General features: G+C 42.9%; 1 protein-coding gene across 1 annotated transcript in view; it reads left to right on the top strand.

Moving 5' to 3' along the window:
* The window catches only part of PLEKHM3 (pleckstrin homology domain containing M3), a 91849-nt gene that overhangs the window by 29946 nt on the left and 47258 nt on the right, over window positions 1–14645 (top strand). The window contains exons 4-5 of the mRNA XM_054209312.1: window positions 7728–7873; window positions 13051–13244. Coding sequence (XP_054065287.1) covers window positions 7728–7873; window positions 13051–13244 — 340 coding nt within the window. The remainder of the gene's footprint in view (window positions 1–7727; window positions 7874–13050; window positions 13245–14645) is intronic.

The raw sequence follows: 14645 nt of genomic DNA, 5'->3' as shown, positions 1-14645 counted from the left end.
GCATTTGCTCATCATCAGAGCATCCTCACAGCTGTGCACCTTGAGGGACAAATACAGAAGGCAAATGGCTGCTTTAGGTCCACCACCGTAAAACTAGCGTGTTCGCATGTGTGTGTGTGTTAGCAGGGCTCCCCTCAGGTTCTGTCACATGCCAAAGCAGTGTATTATCAGCAAAACTATTACATGTGAATCAGATCAGGGGGAATGTACAACAAGTTACAGAACAAACCACAGGCCAACTGGTGAGAAGTTTCAGGTTCTGAGTCTGGCCTTCTGCAGCCTCAATAGACTCTGGTACATACCCGTGCTCCGTAAATCTGAACAGTGCATATGCCCAAAATAGTGCTGTGGTAGTGATGTGCGACAAGGAAAAAATTCAGCCAAATAGCATTGGCAAAAATATATAACCACACTTACTGCATAGTAGTTCCTCATGTTAACAGGAGGTACAAAACCAGCTGTGTGTTCAAACAGAAACAGAGATGATTATTTCTAGGTATGTTAATAGCTGCTGTATCAAATAAATGAAACTTAGCAAACCAGGTAGCCTTCAGTGTCAGTAAATGAGTGAGCCGGCCAGGGGTAAGTGATGTTCAAACTGACTGCGGAGCAGAAATGGAAACTGAGTTAAGTAGAGACCCTTTTTGCTAAATGACCTGGCCACAGATGAGGACACTGGCACCAGCATTTGCTCTGATCACACAAACAGCTGGCCTGCTCTTTGCGCTGTTCTCTTGTCACCTTCTCAGTATATAAAACTAAGCATGAGTGTAATCAACTGTAGGAATGGGAATATCATTGTTAACTATGCTCAAATTATCAACTTACTCCTAGCTGGCAGGCTTCAAGAGCTGGCCCAGAACATGTGTTCAGTTCCCATCCCTGACTAAAGAGCTGGTGAATTACTGAATCCTGCCAATAAGTCGTTCCACAGGAGCTCCCATTCCCTTCTGTCAGACAGCACTTCAGAGTCTCAGCAAAGTGCCAGATACTGCATGGAATAATCCTATAATAGCAAATCAACTTGAAATATTTGGTATTCTTCCTCAGCACTGTTGTCCTGGGAATGGGGAGAAAGCAGTTGCAAGGATGCACTAGGTGAATGCAAACTGGCCGTGCATTTAAGGATTCACAACCTATAACAGTGTGTGAAGCGTGTCTCCGTAGCTGTTTGTAATTCCCATGGAGCAAGTTCTCTGGGAAGAATGGTGTCTCGGCCCCTCCCAGCATTTGACGCTAAAGGTAAAAGAACCTATATTCAGGTGAAATTCAAGCGGGGAAATCCAAGCAAATAAAAAGCAAGTGTAGATCCACATCCAAAAGTGTAGATCCACACCTACACACATCCAAAAGTGTAGATTTGTTGCAGCCATTTGACACACGGTTAGTATTTTTTGGTCCTGATTTTTGACGAAATGTTGTTCTTGACATATATGCAAAATGCAAGCTTACGCTTTGACATTTATGTTTTTCCAGTGTTACATTTGCAGGCTTAATTACTATTAGTTTATTGGGAAGGCAGAATTTAGCTGTGTAACCTGCATCAGGTTTGTATGCTCTCTTCCACAAAAGATAAATATAATGCAAATATGCAGAATGTTGCGTATGCACGTATATGTGCTATCGCCTGGCTTGTTTCCACCAGTGATTTTTTTTTCTTGATTGTTCATCTTCTTGCAGAAGGTCACAGCTCTGTATGATCAGCACGACTGACACTAAAGGGTGTTGTTTAGTTTGCCTACCCCTCACAGTCTAAATATTGGGTGTCTACGCTAATCCAGTCTTCCCTGATTGGGAGAAAGCCTGTGTGCCTAGGGGGTGATTCATCTCATCTGCCTTGGAGAGATGCTCTGCGGCAGTGTGCCTGTGAGACGTCACTGGTACCATGGGGTGGGTCACCCTCTGGAGTGGCCTGTCTCCCCAGCCCAGGTAGAGCCTGTAGCCAGCAAGCCTAGACTGGGCAGGCTAAATCAGCTGAGCGGGATTGTGCAAGACAGGAAAGACAGGGCTATGCATTGTACCTTCAAATGGAACTAACGAAGATGGGGAGGGTGTTAATTTAGGGCTTAGTCCTGAGCTCCAGCTATTAGTCAAGGTTTCCATTGATTCAGAATGGTTGCTCCATCCTTTGGAGTCTATTTAAAAAGAAAAATGAGTCTGGGAGTCAGGGACTAGTGAACCCTTCCTTATTTCTGGAGAAGCTGATCTAGATTATAATTAAAGTAGGATTTGTATGTTGCTGACATAAATAATGTGAGATTTATATGTTGCTTAGATAATTATAGCTGGATAGGGGTAAGCCCACATGGCTTCAACAGGGAAAATTTTCTGCCATTAATCTGTTAAGGTTTTGCTGTGGGTTTTTTTTGAAGTCCATAAGAAGCTCACAAAAAAGTAGGCAAGGTAAGTAACCTGTCAGACTTTGCTTGGAGGTTTATGAGTTTTTTATTATTTCTTTAGAAAGAGAATTGCTTTGGAAAAAAAGTAACGCTGGGAAAAGGACAAAGTGTAATGCAAATTCGAACCTGGGTAGACGTGAGGGAGAACTGAGCTGGACTGTTAGCGTGTCTTCCTTGTGAGTTTGAGTTTTCCCATGGTGGAGTGAATTGGAATAGATGCATAGAAACACAAGGCGAGTAACTGAAGTAATTCTCACCTTCTCTTTCTGTTTGTGCTGAGCAGCTACAGCAATGTTGTATGTCTGATCTAACACTGAAAATTTGTTGCTGTGCTCCTTCTGCTTAGTCTGCTTTATGGCTTTATCAAGCTGAAAGCTTTTTGAAGTCTGTGGGTCATTTTCTTTTCTTGATATTGTATGTTGTTTCTAAATGAATTAGCTTCTAAGCTAATCTGTCACAGATTTAATTATGGTACATAATCACAAGGGAGTTGCTTTTTCCTGATACTGAGCAAGGAACTTTATTGAATAATGAAAACAGTTGTGTACTTAATTCTAGTTCCACTTTCTTTGTCTCACTGTTGAGCTACTCCAGTCTTTTCTTGCTACAAGATTAGAGAAAAAGGTATCTGGATAAAAATAATAGTTGTGTGCATCTTCCTTGACCGTAAGAGCATGCAACATCCTGAAAGCGGCAGAAACTGTGTTTTCCACACTTTGCAGAAGAGGGATTGTATTCGAGTGTCTTGGATTCCTCCTCCATACTATCCTTACCACTGCCTTAAGTTGAGAGACTTGTTATAACTTTTTAACCTCATCTTCCTGTAGTTTTTTCTTCCCGAAGTCTTAGCACTTGGACATGAGCCTTCTTGGTATTGATACTCCTGTTCTGCTCACCAACATGTTGTTGAGAAAGGTTCATCTGTGCCCAGCAGCACTTTCTTGCTGCTATTTTTTCTAACCCCTATTTTCTTTGCTTGATTCCAAGGCTGTTTCGTTATATTTTCTGTGATGAAAGGTTTGGGATTACTCCTTCCCTCACTTTGCTAACAGTATAGCTACAGCTACACTTCTTCCCTCTGTAGCTTGCTCTGTAACATCCTTTAGGTAGGGATGATTCGGGGTAACAGTAAATACCGCGCTATTCTCCTTGCTCTAGGCTCAGGGTTTGCCAGACCTTTGTACAGATGCTGTGTGGATAATATTCTGTATGAGCATTAGGAATAGGTGAGAGGGGCTTGGTGAAAGTTGTGCTGCTTTTTCCCCCCATCCTGTGGAAGGTGCTTTCTCTAGCTATGGGCAAGTAAATGTTTTCTCTGCAAACATGAAATGATTCCTTCCCCCACCCCAAACTATTTGTTGAGTTGTGTTGCCGATCTCTGAGGTGGTCAGCTACATCTGACTATCTTGCTGGGAGGGATGTTCAAGAGTTTAAAGCCAGGAATCAGTACTAGCTTTGCTTCTGGTAAACGTGATGGCAAGTTTATATACATGAACGTCCAGGTGTGGGCCAAAGGCATTAAGCCACAAGCTATTTCTTCCTCCTCTTCTTTCTTTCTCATTCTCGCTCTATTTTTTCCATCTTAAAAAACCAAAGTAGCATAAGTGGTCTATACCACAGAAATATGTTTGTCACACTACATCATTTTGAACTGCATAACATCAAAGAAAATCAGGGCTTTGATAACGTGATTTGAAAGGATTGTAGAAATAGCCATCATTATGATTCACAACAGATAGGAATGGAAAAGATGGTGATTTTCAAACAGCAAAGCTTGTAAGGTAAGGGAAAATGTAAGGTAGGTGCCAGTGCCAGATTCTCATCTAAAATACCCCAACCTTACAACTGTTATGTAGCTTTGCAGAATGCGATTTACTTGATATGAAGAGGAGTGGGAAATACACTGTGTAAAAATGTGTTTCTGAGGAACAAGGAAACAAACGTGGCCTCAGAGAAGGGCCGGAATAAGGGAGAGAGCAATGCATGCTGCTTGGATAGGAACTTCTTCCACTTTCTCTACTTTATAAAACCACCCTTTCTGAAGGGAAGGGCATCCAAGGTTGCTTGCTGAGACCCTCTTCACCCCGGAGACCTTCAGTGCTTACGGGCTGGACACAGGGAGGAGAAGTGAAGCCCTCCCGGCACTTCTGTGCTTTGTCATTCCTCTCCTGAGGAAACTCTCTCAGTGGACTGGAGTGAGTTTCTGGCTCTAGGAGGTTGCAAGAAATTAGGCCCTAAAATGTTGACTTCTCAGCTGCAAACATTTTAGCTTAGGATGATGGCAATTCAAATTGGAGTTCAGCTTATTCTTGCCTTCAGTCTAACAGATAGGAGTTAGGGCACTAAGACAAACTAGCAGCCTGTGGAGTAGCAGGGAGCACACAGTGGCCGGTTCAGTGAAATCAGTGTGTCCAGTCCCATCCCCATCCTCATCCCCCACATGAGTAAGTGTTGGCTAGTGGGAAATATTTATACAGGTTTCAGTGGCATTGAGTTTGGAGACTTCAGTCTCATTCGGACACAGCTTTACCACTAGTACTTCATCAGGTGGTCCAAACACATTGAGCTAGAAGATGCTACGTGTCATTTAGCAGTCTCTGTTTCATTGAGCGTGAAGTGGTGGCTGTGTAATGAATGCTAAAGTTGGAGCCAGTTGGGGTGTAAAGACAGATGCTTCAGTGCTTTTCAGTGATGGGAAATTCGGAGGCAACTACTGAGGAGAAAGATTCAGACCCTTCACTTCTTCTAGCAAGGCTGGAACAGAAGAACGTGCTGTACTGAGGTATTACTAACACAAACATCCTCTCTGAGGGCTTGTTCCCATTTAGCTTGGGAAAGAGGAATGCTCTCTTTCCTAGATTCCTTCAGCTTGCTCCATGAGGAGAGCAGTGGGCATACTTTCTGTTTTCTTTACAGAGGGACAAGATTTACCTATGTTGTGCTTTTAAAAACATGGGCTCCATAGCAACAGTGTGAGTACCTCTGCAAGCATCTTCCAGGGCTACTAGTCAGACGAATGTCATGTCACGTGAATAGGACTGGTATTTCATGCCTTGTCAGCTGTTCAAAACCTTCACCTTTATGTATGAATGCATTTTAAAAAATGGAAAGAATAGTTTGGTGTGTATTACAGAGCACTGATACTGAGCTTGCTACCAGGCATGCCTGCTGACTTCATCTGTAACAGCATAGTGGAGCAGGACTGCATGGAAACTCTTTTAACTGACTAGTCAGGAAACTGCTTTTTTAAAAAAAGAAAAGAACAGGAAAGGAAAGATGGGAAAATGTGTGCTTTGCACTGAGAGAAATATGAAGTTTTTGGCTTCTAAGTTCTGATTCTAAGCCACAGTCATAGGTCATCTTTTTTTGTAACACACTGCTGAATTACTTGAATTGACTTTACCCTTATAAAAGGCATACCTGCATTCTTTCTGCCCTAAAAATACTGCTTTGCAAAAAGTCCTGCCAGTATTTACCATATGAAAATTATTTCTACAAAGATAATAGTTTACAGTCATAATGTTTGGGTTTTCTGTGTGATTGTTAACATGAGATCATATTTTTGCATTATGTATGTGGAGTTATACCATTGGAGATACATGTTTATACTTGTGCTCTGATCTTATGAATGGTAAAGGAGGAGATATTAACATAAGTATCTCTTTCATTAACTGACCTGTTTATATATTTGCTTTTTTCAAGAAACTGCATATCCTCACTTCAATTAAAAAAAGGGGGAAGGAGGAGAAAGAGATGGAGACAGGACATGTCCCACACGGATTCGCTTGATAGCGTGTGTTGCAGAGAATCAATGGCCAAATGGCTCTGGTGTGTGGAACAGGAGGAAGTGAACTAATTGTGTTGGTCAGGTTATTCTTATTATTTTGATTAGAGCAGAGGGGACATGGCACCATCAGCTAATGGGGAGAAGGACTTCGATTTATGCCTAGAGTAGTTGAGCTGCAGTCTCTCCTCAAATCAGAGTAACTTCTACTAGGGAAAAAAAGATGCCTTCAGTGGGAGAGTTTACATAATTACATTAAACAAAATCAGTTATACTGACAAAAGCAGTCAGTTATTTGACTTCTGCCTGAAAAATTCTGTTTTACCAATATTTTTCCCATAAAAGTGATGTACAAGGATTCTGCCAATCAGCATGACTAACCAGCTCCAGCAGGGACTGTCTGAGCGTACAGCACATGCTGGAGTGGGGCTCTGGTGCTAATTGTGTCTGTAGCTGTAAATGTCATACAGGGACACTAGCATTTGAAGGAAAAGCAGAAATGCCGTCATGTGTACTGTGTCAAAGAGGTGATAATAACAACCACAGACATCTCATTGTATGTTATCCAAACATTTTTAGCCTCGCTTCCTGAACAGGTTGTTTAATGACACTGTCAACCCTCCACTCTAATATTGTTTGACCCTGTTGGCTTGCTTTAGCTACAGTTGAGGGAAAGGCAGAGGTATTAAATACATTGAGTTTCTATGTGTTTTCTGAAAGCAAGTGCTCAGGTGAAGGAGAGTTCTGCATTAGTTCTTTCTGACTAAAGCAGCAGCTTCTCAATACATTATTTTACCCCAGGGACTCCACGCAAGAGGGCATGGGAAGAGGCAAGGGATCCAGCTGTGAAAGACGTATCAGGCAGACCTCAGACCTTGTAAGACACAGGGTAATCCAATCATAAGGGAAAAAAGCACCTGCAGGAAACTGAGCTATGTCACTACTGCTAATCAAAGACTACTCCTTCTCAGTATGACTGCTGCTCACAGTTATTATTCATGGGCTGACTGTGGTTTGCCTTGGCTGTGCTAATTCTGTGACCAAATCCTACCTGCCAAGTCAGCATCCCTTCTGGCTGTCAGCAGGAGCTGGCTTGCGCTCCTCCAGGCAGCCAGTGCTGGCCTGCTCTGTTGTGGGGAAAATGGGAGCTCTGTGGAGCAAGTGCGCAGTACTTCTGTGGTCTGGTGTTTTCTGTCTAAGCTTCAGGTCATGGGTTTCAGATGGCCATGGCTTTTAAATGCCCCGTGTCTCAAAGTTGGTCTTCTGACTTTGTTTCGTGAGAAGTACTGAGTATCCTTTGACAGCTCTCTAAACTCTTTGTCATAGATGCCCAAGTTAGTGTATGCTTGTTCAGCACTAATCCAAGAATACTGATATTTCTCTCTTTATTTTTAGGGAATAAGAAATGGCTTATCGGTAAAATAAATAAATACAATTTAAAAAGGGTTTCGGATCGGGGAATAATTACTTTTCTTACTGCATCCTGAGTTTGTACCTCTGGCATGATGTACAGACCCAGACTTTTTCCTCTCTCTCTTCTCCAGGCTGTCAGCGCTCCATAGGCTTGTCCAATGGGAAAGCCAAGGTTTGCAGCTACAGCGGATGGTATTACTGCAGCACCTGCCACGTGGATGACAGCTTCCTCATCCCTGCACGGCTGGTTCATAACTGGGACACTTCCAAATACAAGGTAATGTTTCCTGCAGGTTGGCTTGCTAGCAAGTGACCTGAGTTGCTCTTTAGATAGAAACACAGACATTGCAACAGGTTGAAGGTTACAGGCATTGACTGCTAATACTGTTGTCTTTGTCCCTCTTGCCAGAATGAGCCATGCTCTCTCAAGAAGGCAGACGTTTTCATCACAATTTCCTTAGCCAGGCCTAAGGCATTCCTCCACAGGAGCAGCCATGCTCCTCTTTCTTGGTGGCATCTTTTCTGTGATTGTTTATCTTCAAGAGCTCAGGGAGCATGTGCTGAAACAATAACAACCTCATAAGGAATCTGGACCATGCTAGAGCTTCAGACCTAGCAGCCCCTCTCAGGGAGAGAGGCTGTTTGATGTTTTGTGTCAGCGAATATTATTATTATGCGCTATTTGAAAAGGAAAAAAATAACCAGTAAATGCCCTATTAGAGGAAAAGCAGCTCTCTTGAAGAAGAAAATTTGTCAGACGGTGATATTATTAAAAGGTAGCCAGAGCCTGCCATCAGGAAAATGATAGTCTTGCGCCATGAAATGCAGGTTTCTTCGGAGTTACAAAGCTCCTATATGTGGAGACAAACACCCCTCCCTTTCCTAGAAGCCAGGAATAAATATTTAAGAGTTCTTTCGATGTTTTTACCGAGGACTACACTTGCTAGCCTGCGGTAGTATAGGTAGTCCTGATATGGGGCAAGCGGATGGTAAGGCAAAGACCTCATATCAAGCCACCGGTAATACTGCCAAGAAAAGAAACTGTTTTGTTTTCTAAACCTGCAGGGTAAAAACTATGCTCTGTTTCCTGTGGTTTTGGTATAGGCAACTGAGGCACAAAAGGAAATGGGACTTTCAAGCATAAGTGTTCATTGAAAACTTAATCTACTGTGATGACACTGTAATAGTGAGAAGTTACCAATTAGCGCTTTTTGTAGACAGGCAGAAAAGCTATGAGGTGGCTTGGGAGCACAAGCAAATTCTGTGCAGATACTTTACTCGACTCTGTGCCAAAGGCTCAGAGAGGTGTATTTAAGAAAGGAACAGCATCCCTTAGGTAGGAAAACACTACAGCATCCCCAACAATTAGAGCGGAAACTAAGGCAGGGAGGGAAGGTGAAGGGGATATCATGTGCCACAGTGGCAGTGTGACAGCTGAGCTGAGAACACTGGTTGGATCTCCTCAACTCTGTCCCATCCACGTACAGCATAAAAATAACAAGTAGTTCTTGTTACTTTTGCGAAATCGTTGGGGTTTTCCCCTTTCTGTTCAGTTCTGCATACAAGTGCTTTTATTTCTGCCCCTGCCATGCCTCCATGGGAACTAAGCAGTATTTTCCTGAGGTAGAGCACATATTGCCTACACTTTTATATCCACGTTTCCTTTCTCCATTCAGAGATAAAGTCTGATGTTTATTTCCTCTGTATGATCTGAAGGGCAATTTAGCACTGGCTGCTGCACTTAATAGTTACAATGAAACTGCATGATTCCTCAGTAGTGTCTTGATTAAATGCGCTGATTTGGCAAAGACAGATACCATGTCCCACTTCCTTGAGGTGATCTTGGTAGTAATAGTTTTCTTTGAGCTCATTTTTAAAGGAAGATCACTTAATTTGTCAGCGTTTCACCTCCCGTCGTTGGCCAGCGTGCCCGCACAAAGCTGTGCAGCAACACCCCAAAATGAAGCTAAGCAACAGAGCTTCTCCTAAATGCACAGCCCTGCCCCACACAGGTCGCACAGCAGTGCCTTAAAGCGGAGCTTCTGAGGTGGGTGGCTCGCTCCTGGCTGGAGTGACCACATAACCCAGAGAGGTCCTGGAGAAAAATGAGCACATACCACGTTTGATGGTCAGAACTGACACAGGGCTTCAGTCTTCAAAAGCTTCCGTGTTTCACGGAGTCTGAAATGTGCCCGTCAGTCCACCAAATGGAAGCAAAGTGAATGAAGAGTTTGAAAACCTGCACTCCTTCCCACTGCCGCTTTTTCCCCACCTCTGCGGCTGTCTCTGGGGGTCTGTCCCATCTGTGTCCGGCAAAGCGAGCACCCGTAGGTATTCTAGGACCTGAGCTTTTATGATGGTACAGTGTAATTGGGCATGGTTCTCTTTTAGGTTTCATGGACTCCCAACACATCTAAGCAGCAGCTGTGAACTGTTGCATCAGTTAAGTAGCTTTTGCAAATGGAGAGGTTCTTGTCTGCTTTTGGCAAGACGGGTCATGAAAAAATGGAAGTGGTAGAAATCTGTAGACTTGTGTCTTGCCATACCCAGGATCTTGAAAAACAACAATGTGCTAAACACCTGAAAGTACATGGATAGGAAAAGAAAAATCCCCTTGACTGCAATAAAAGCTCTTTGAAAGGACTTGGCAGTGAGGCGTGTTTCTCCTGTCATAACCAAAGCAGCACATCGGTCCCCGGGCTCACTTTTTTCCCCTCTCTCCCTACTGTTTTCATATTTGTGTTTTTCACGTGTTTTGCGTGAAGGGAAAAGAAAAGAGGCGATCTTGTGCATGTCCTTTCTTCCTTCTACTTAGGCCAACTGTTTTCCCCATTTGCACGCAAAAACCAGTAAGTATTGCAGTTTCGTTCAGGTGGCTTCCAGCCTGCGCAAAGTGCCAGACAAACACAGCAGGAAATGAGCTCCCAGTGCCAGAAGGCTTCAAGGGAGGCTGACTTCTGGTAAATTGAATTCTGAACTGTAAGTTTGCAGCCTCTAGAAAAGGAAGGTCTGTAAATGTTAGCATCCATCCTTGTTTGACATGTAAAGCTAAAACCCTGTTGCACTTTGCATCTTCTCGCTCCGTCTGGCTTATTTAACGGGATTGTCTAGTCTGCCCAGTAAAATTGGGGGACTGTGAGTATGTTATTACACGTACTAGAATATTGGCTGGTAGCAAGCTGAATTACTATGACTGCCTGCCCCTTCTCACTATAAGACTGCATTTCAGCTTCTTGTAACTTTGCTATGGTTGGCAACGTGAGTTAATGTTTTACATGACCTGTGTGCCTGTGTCAGGCATGCAGAGTGAACCAACACCTGCACATCAGCCAGAGATGCTGGGCAAAGCTACTTTTCCTGCAATCAACACTCTGCCGGTACATTGAATTGGCAAGGAGAGAGAAAGGTTTGCATTGCTCCTCTCCCCTCAAAGGCTGCATTCAGACCATGCAGCACCAGAGCCGCACAGTAACACTTTGTCATCGAAGTGCACGTGTATTGTAGAGTCACTCAGGTGGCCTCAGTTCTGGCATTTTTTTTGTTTCTGTACACTTAACATTGCAGGTTGCCCCATACAGAGCACAAGTGTGCGCAGGTGTGGATGTAGTAGAGTAATCGCCCTCTGGCTCCCCAGATATCAGGGCAGGTGGATGAGGAGCCCATCGCTTCAGCAGGGTCTTTAAAGCAAGGAAGTAAGACTACAAAGATGTCACTGAGCATCAGGTCCTGCTGCTGGGAGGTGCTAGTCACTGTACCAAGCCTTCATGTGCCTTCTAGGGAATCACTAAATATGTGGCTTAATTTGCCCATTGGTGGGAGACGAATAATATTTCCTGTAGATACAGCAGTTGTCAGGGGATTGCTGAGATATTACAGCCAAATAGTTTAATGATTGTAAAAGCAGGTTGTTTAACTGCGGTCTTTTTTGTGCACTGCAGTTAGCATGTTTAATAAAACATCAACGCTGATAGTGTTAGAAAACTTGACATATTTGGGGTTTGTAGAGTTTTGTTCTGCAAAATGCAAGTTGCCTGTCTTGCTTCTTACACGGCATGTTACCTGTGCTTCCATTCAGACAGCACAATTCCTTGTACGTGCATTATTTAAAAAAAAAAAAAAGGAAAGAAAAAAAAAAGGGTGGGATGTTTAATACAAGTAAGTGAGATATTTAATACAGCTTCAGGGCCTGGGAAACCTGTAGAGTTATGGTCTGCTGTGTTTACAATTACGCATTGTATTATCTGTGTAGTTATTGGCGGGAAGGCCGGCTTTGGTATTATTTCTTATATTTTTATTATTCATTGTGAAATGGTTACATTTGGGGCTAGCTTTCCCTGTAAGTAGCTATTGACTCCTGTAGCTAGTAACTTATGCTGGTTTTGGAAGTGGTGCTATTTATAAGAATGTATATTGCTTTTCCCTACTTCCTACCTTACAGCCTTACGGCACCAGAAGGGACATAACATCCTAAATCTCAAGAGTGTTGTGCCCTTTCTCCGTTTGTTAGCCTAATTCATCCCTCCTGAGACTCGATGTAAACATTGATTTAAAGGTCTAGGAGGACTAATTGAATTGTAGAGCGGATAGTATTTCTGTAGCACAGTTTCAAGTGATTTGCAGCTCATTTCAGATAATTCCATCTTTTCCAGCTGTGATAAAATGCAGAAATAAGGAATGAGAGGGAATTTGGCCTTCTCACCTGAGAAACAGCTGTATCTTTTCTAGTGGGAACAAACGTCTCATTAATTTGTCAAGATTACAGTAGCTTTTTGCAGATGGAGATAGAACAGAGTACTATCATGAAAAAGGCATAAGAAAAAAATCCTTGCAGATGAAACATGGGGAGTGAGTAATACCAGTAAAATTCAACTTCATTTATCTGTAATTTAAAAAGCACAACAACTTGATAGATGTGCTTCTGGTTATTTTCTTTTTACATAATTTTAACCATACTGTCTGAGCATGAAACAAATGGGAGTACTACTTTACACTGGAATCTGGGGTAATACAATGTGATTGGATTTGCAGCGTGTATGTTTCCTTTTCTAATGTTGTGCTTTGGTGCTTACCAAAGCACTTGCTTCTTGCCAAAAAGAAAACAGCGAACAAACAGAAAAATATTAACAGGGAAGAAACTTGGTAATCGGTTTTTAGACTTGAAAAACATCTAGTAAGCTATGTTACCCTACAGTGAAAACACGTGTGGCTGCAGATATCACTGTACATTGGGTAAGTAAGCAGTTATCTGATACACTCAACTCTGATGGGCTTGATGAAGTTTGACTTGGCTGTAAGCAGATACAGTTGGATCTCTCTCAGCTCTGTCTTCATCTGTAATTGGTAACAGAACAGAGTAAGTTTTCAGATGCAGAGAATAGCAGACAGATCACAGAGGGGAAATGCTGTGTAAAAAGAGTTGGGAGGAAAGCCTAGCTGAACTGCTTTATTTTTCAGGTATCAAAGCAAGCCAAAGAGTTCCTGGAATATGTTTATGAGGAGCCATTGATTGATATCCAGCAGGAAAATCCCATGTTGTACAAGCATGTTGAACCTCTGGCAACTGTCGTCCGCCTGAGACAGCAGCTAAAATCTCTCCGAGCCTATTTGTTCAGCTGCAGAGCAGCAGTGGCTGAAGATCTGCGTAGAAGGTAAGAACTACAACACACAGCACAAGGATGTAGTTTCCTTGTCATGTTGCTTTTGTCCTTTTCCTCCTCCCCCACCCCTCACAATCTAGTTCTGAATATGTCACCTGTTTAGAAGGCCATGCTTGTATCTGACTTCCCTGGGCAGCTGAGTTATCTGCTGGCAAAGAAAATGGTTTTATAGGGTCTGAATATCTGAAGTTGTTCTTGATAACTGTTATCCCAGGGGTCACACATTATCATGAGCATCTTTTACTCCTCCTCAGGCTTCCTGGCTGCGCGTGAGTATTTTCAGTCAGGTGTGACTCCTCATGCTCCCTGCCACAGCATCGCAGTGTGGTAGCCACTGTTGCGACCTTTGAAACACCTCACAGTATGGCAAAGTGTGAGAGAGGCCAGGCTCAACCTCCTGTCCAGCACTTCTGCCCTCCTCTGCGATATCATCTCGCACAGAGGCAGAGGCCAGATGTGGTCCCCTGGCACGTGACCCAGCGTATGATTTATGTGACACCAGAGCAGTTGTGCTCCTGCTCAGCCACTATCTTTTCCATCCATGTGTTTTGGATGTGCTAAGTGTTTTGTTTGTTGCAAAACACATGGTCACAGCACAGCAGAAAGTGTTTTGTGTTGAGTTTTCTGTGGTGGAAACAGTAGTTTTCTGAAAAGTGAACTTAATTTTAGAAATGCTGTATCTTAGTCCATTCAGCTGCTGCTGCATTTTTCTAACAAGCTAAAAATGAACGGTTGTCTTAAAACCATCAAGCCACAGTTGTGACCTTAAAAAATTCAAGTTACTTTTGTTGTGGATCTCCAAAAGAGATGGGAACATGTCTCTGTACATGCCATACTGTGAGCTGAGTAGCTCCAGGCCCATGTGGCTGACCTGACGGTAAATGCGTCTGTAAGCATTTGTATAACCCCAAGTTTGTAAGTAAGGCAAGACTGCAAATAGGAAAGCCACTGCTTTGAAATTATGAGCTGCCAAAGGGCAAGAAAGCAGGTGACATCAGTGACTGTATTTTGAGCACGGTGTTTTAGGAATGAGGGACCTGAATTCTCTGGGAGGGAGAGGAGGCTGCATTAGTGCCTTTATCCCAGGTAAGGAGTGAGGCGGTCTGCTATTTGTGACATAACTGGTGTCATTGTTATGATGAACCACCTAGAACAACTAAGAGAAAGATATAGCAACAGGTTTCTGGAGAGCACTGCCGAGTTCTTATGTCAGACCCACTGTGTGTTAATAATGTCAGACCCACTGTGTGTTAATATGTTTGTGTCTGACTGCTCAATTCCTATTATTTGATGGGGCAGCTTACAGCATTTTAAAAACTAAGAGGAGTTTTGTTTTATTATAGAGGATGGTAGTATCTTGCAGAGCTGTTTTGCTATTCAGCTATAATAACT

Source organism: Rissa tridactyla, chromosome 7, assembly GCF_028500815.1.
Source record: "Rissa tridactyla isolate bRisTri1 chromosome 7, bRisTri1.patW.cur.20221130, whole genome shotgun sequence".
Taxonomy (NCBI): Eukaryota; Metazoa; Chordata; class Aves; order Charadriiformes; family Laridae; genus Rissa; species Rissa tridactyla.
This window is presented reverse-complemented; position numbering and strand designations above follow the sequence as displayed.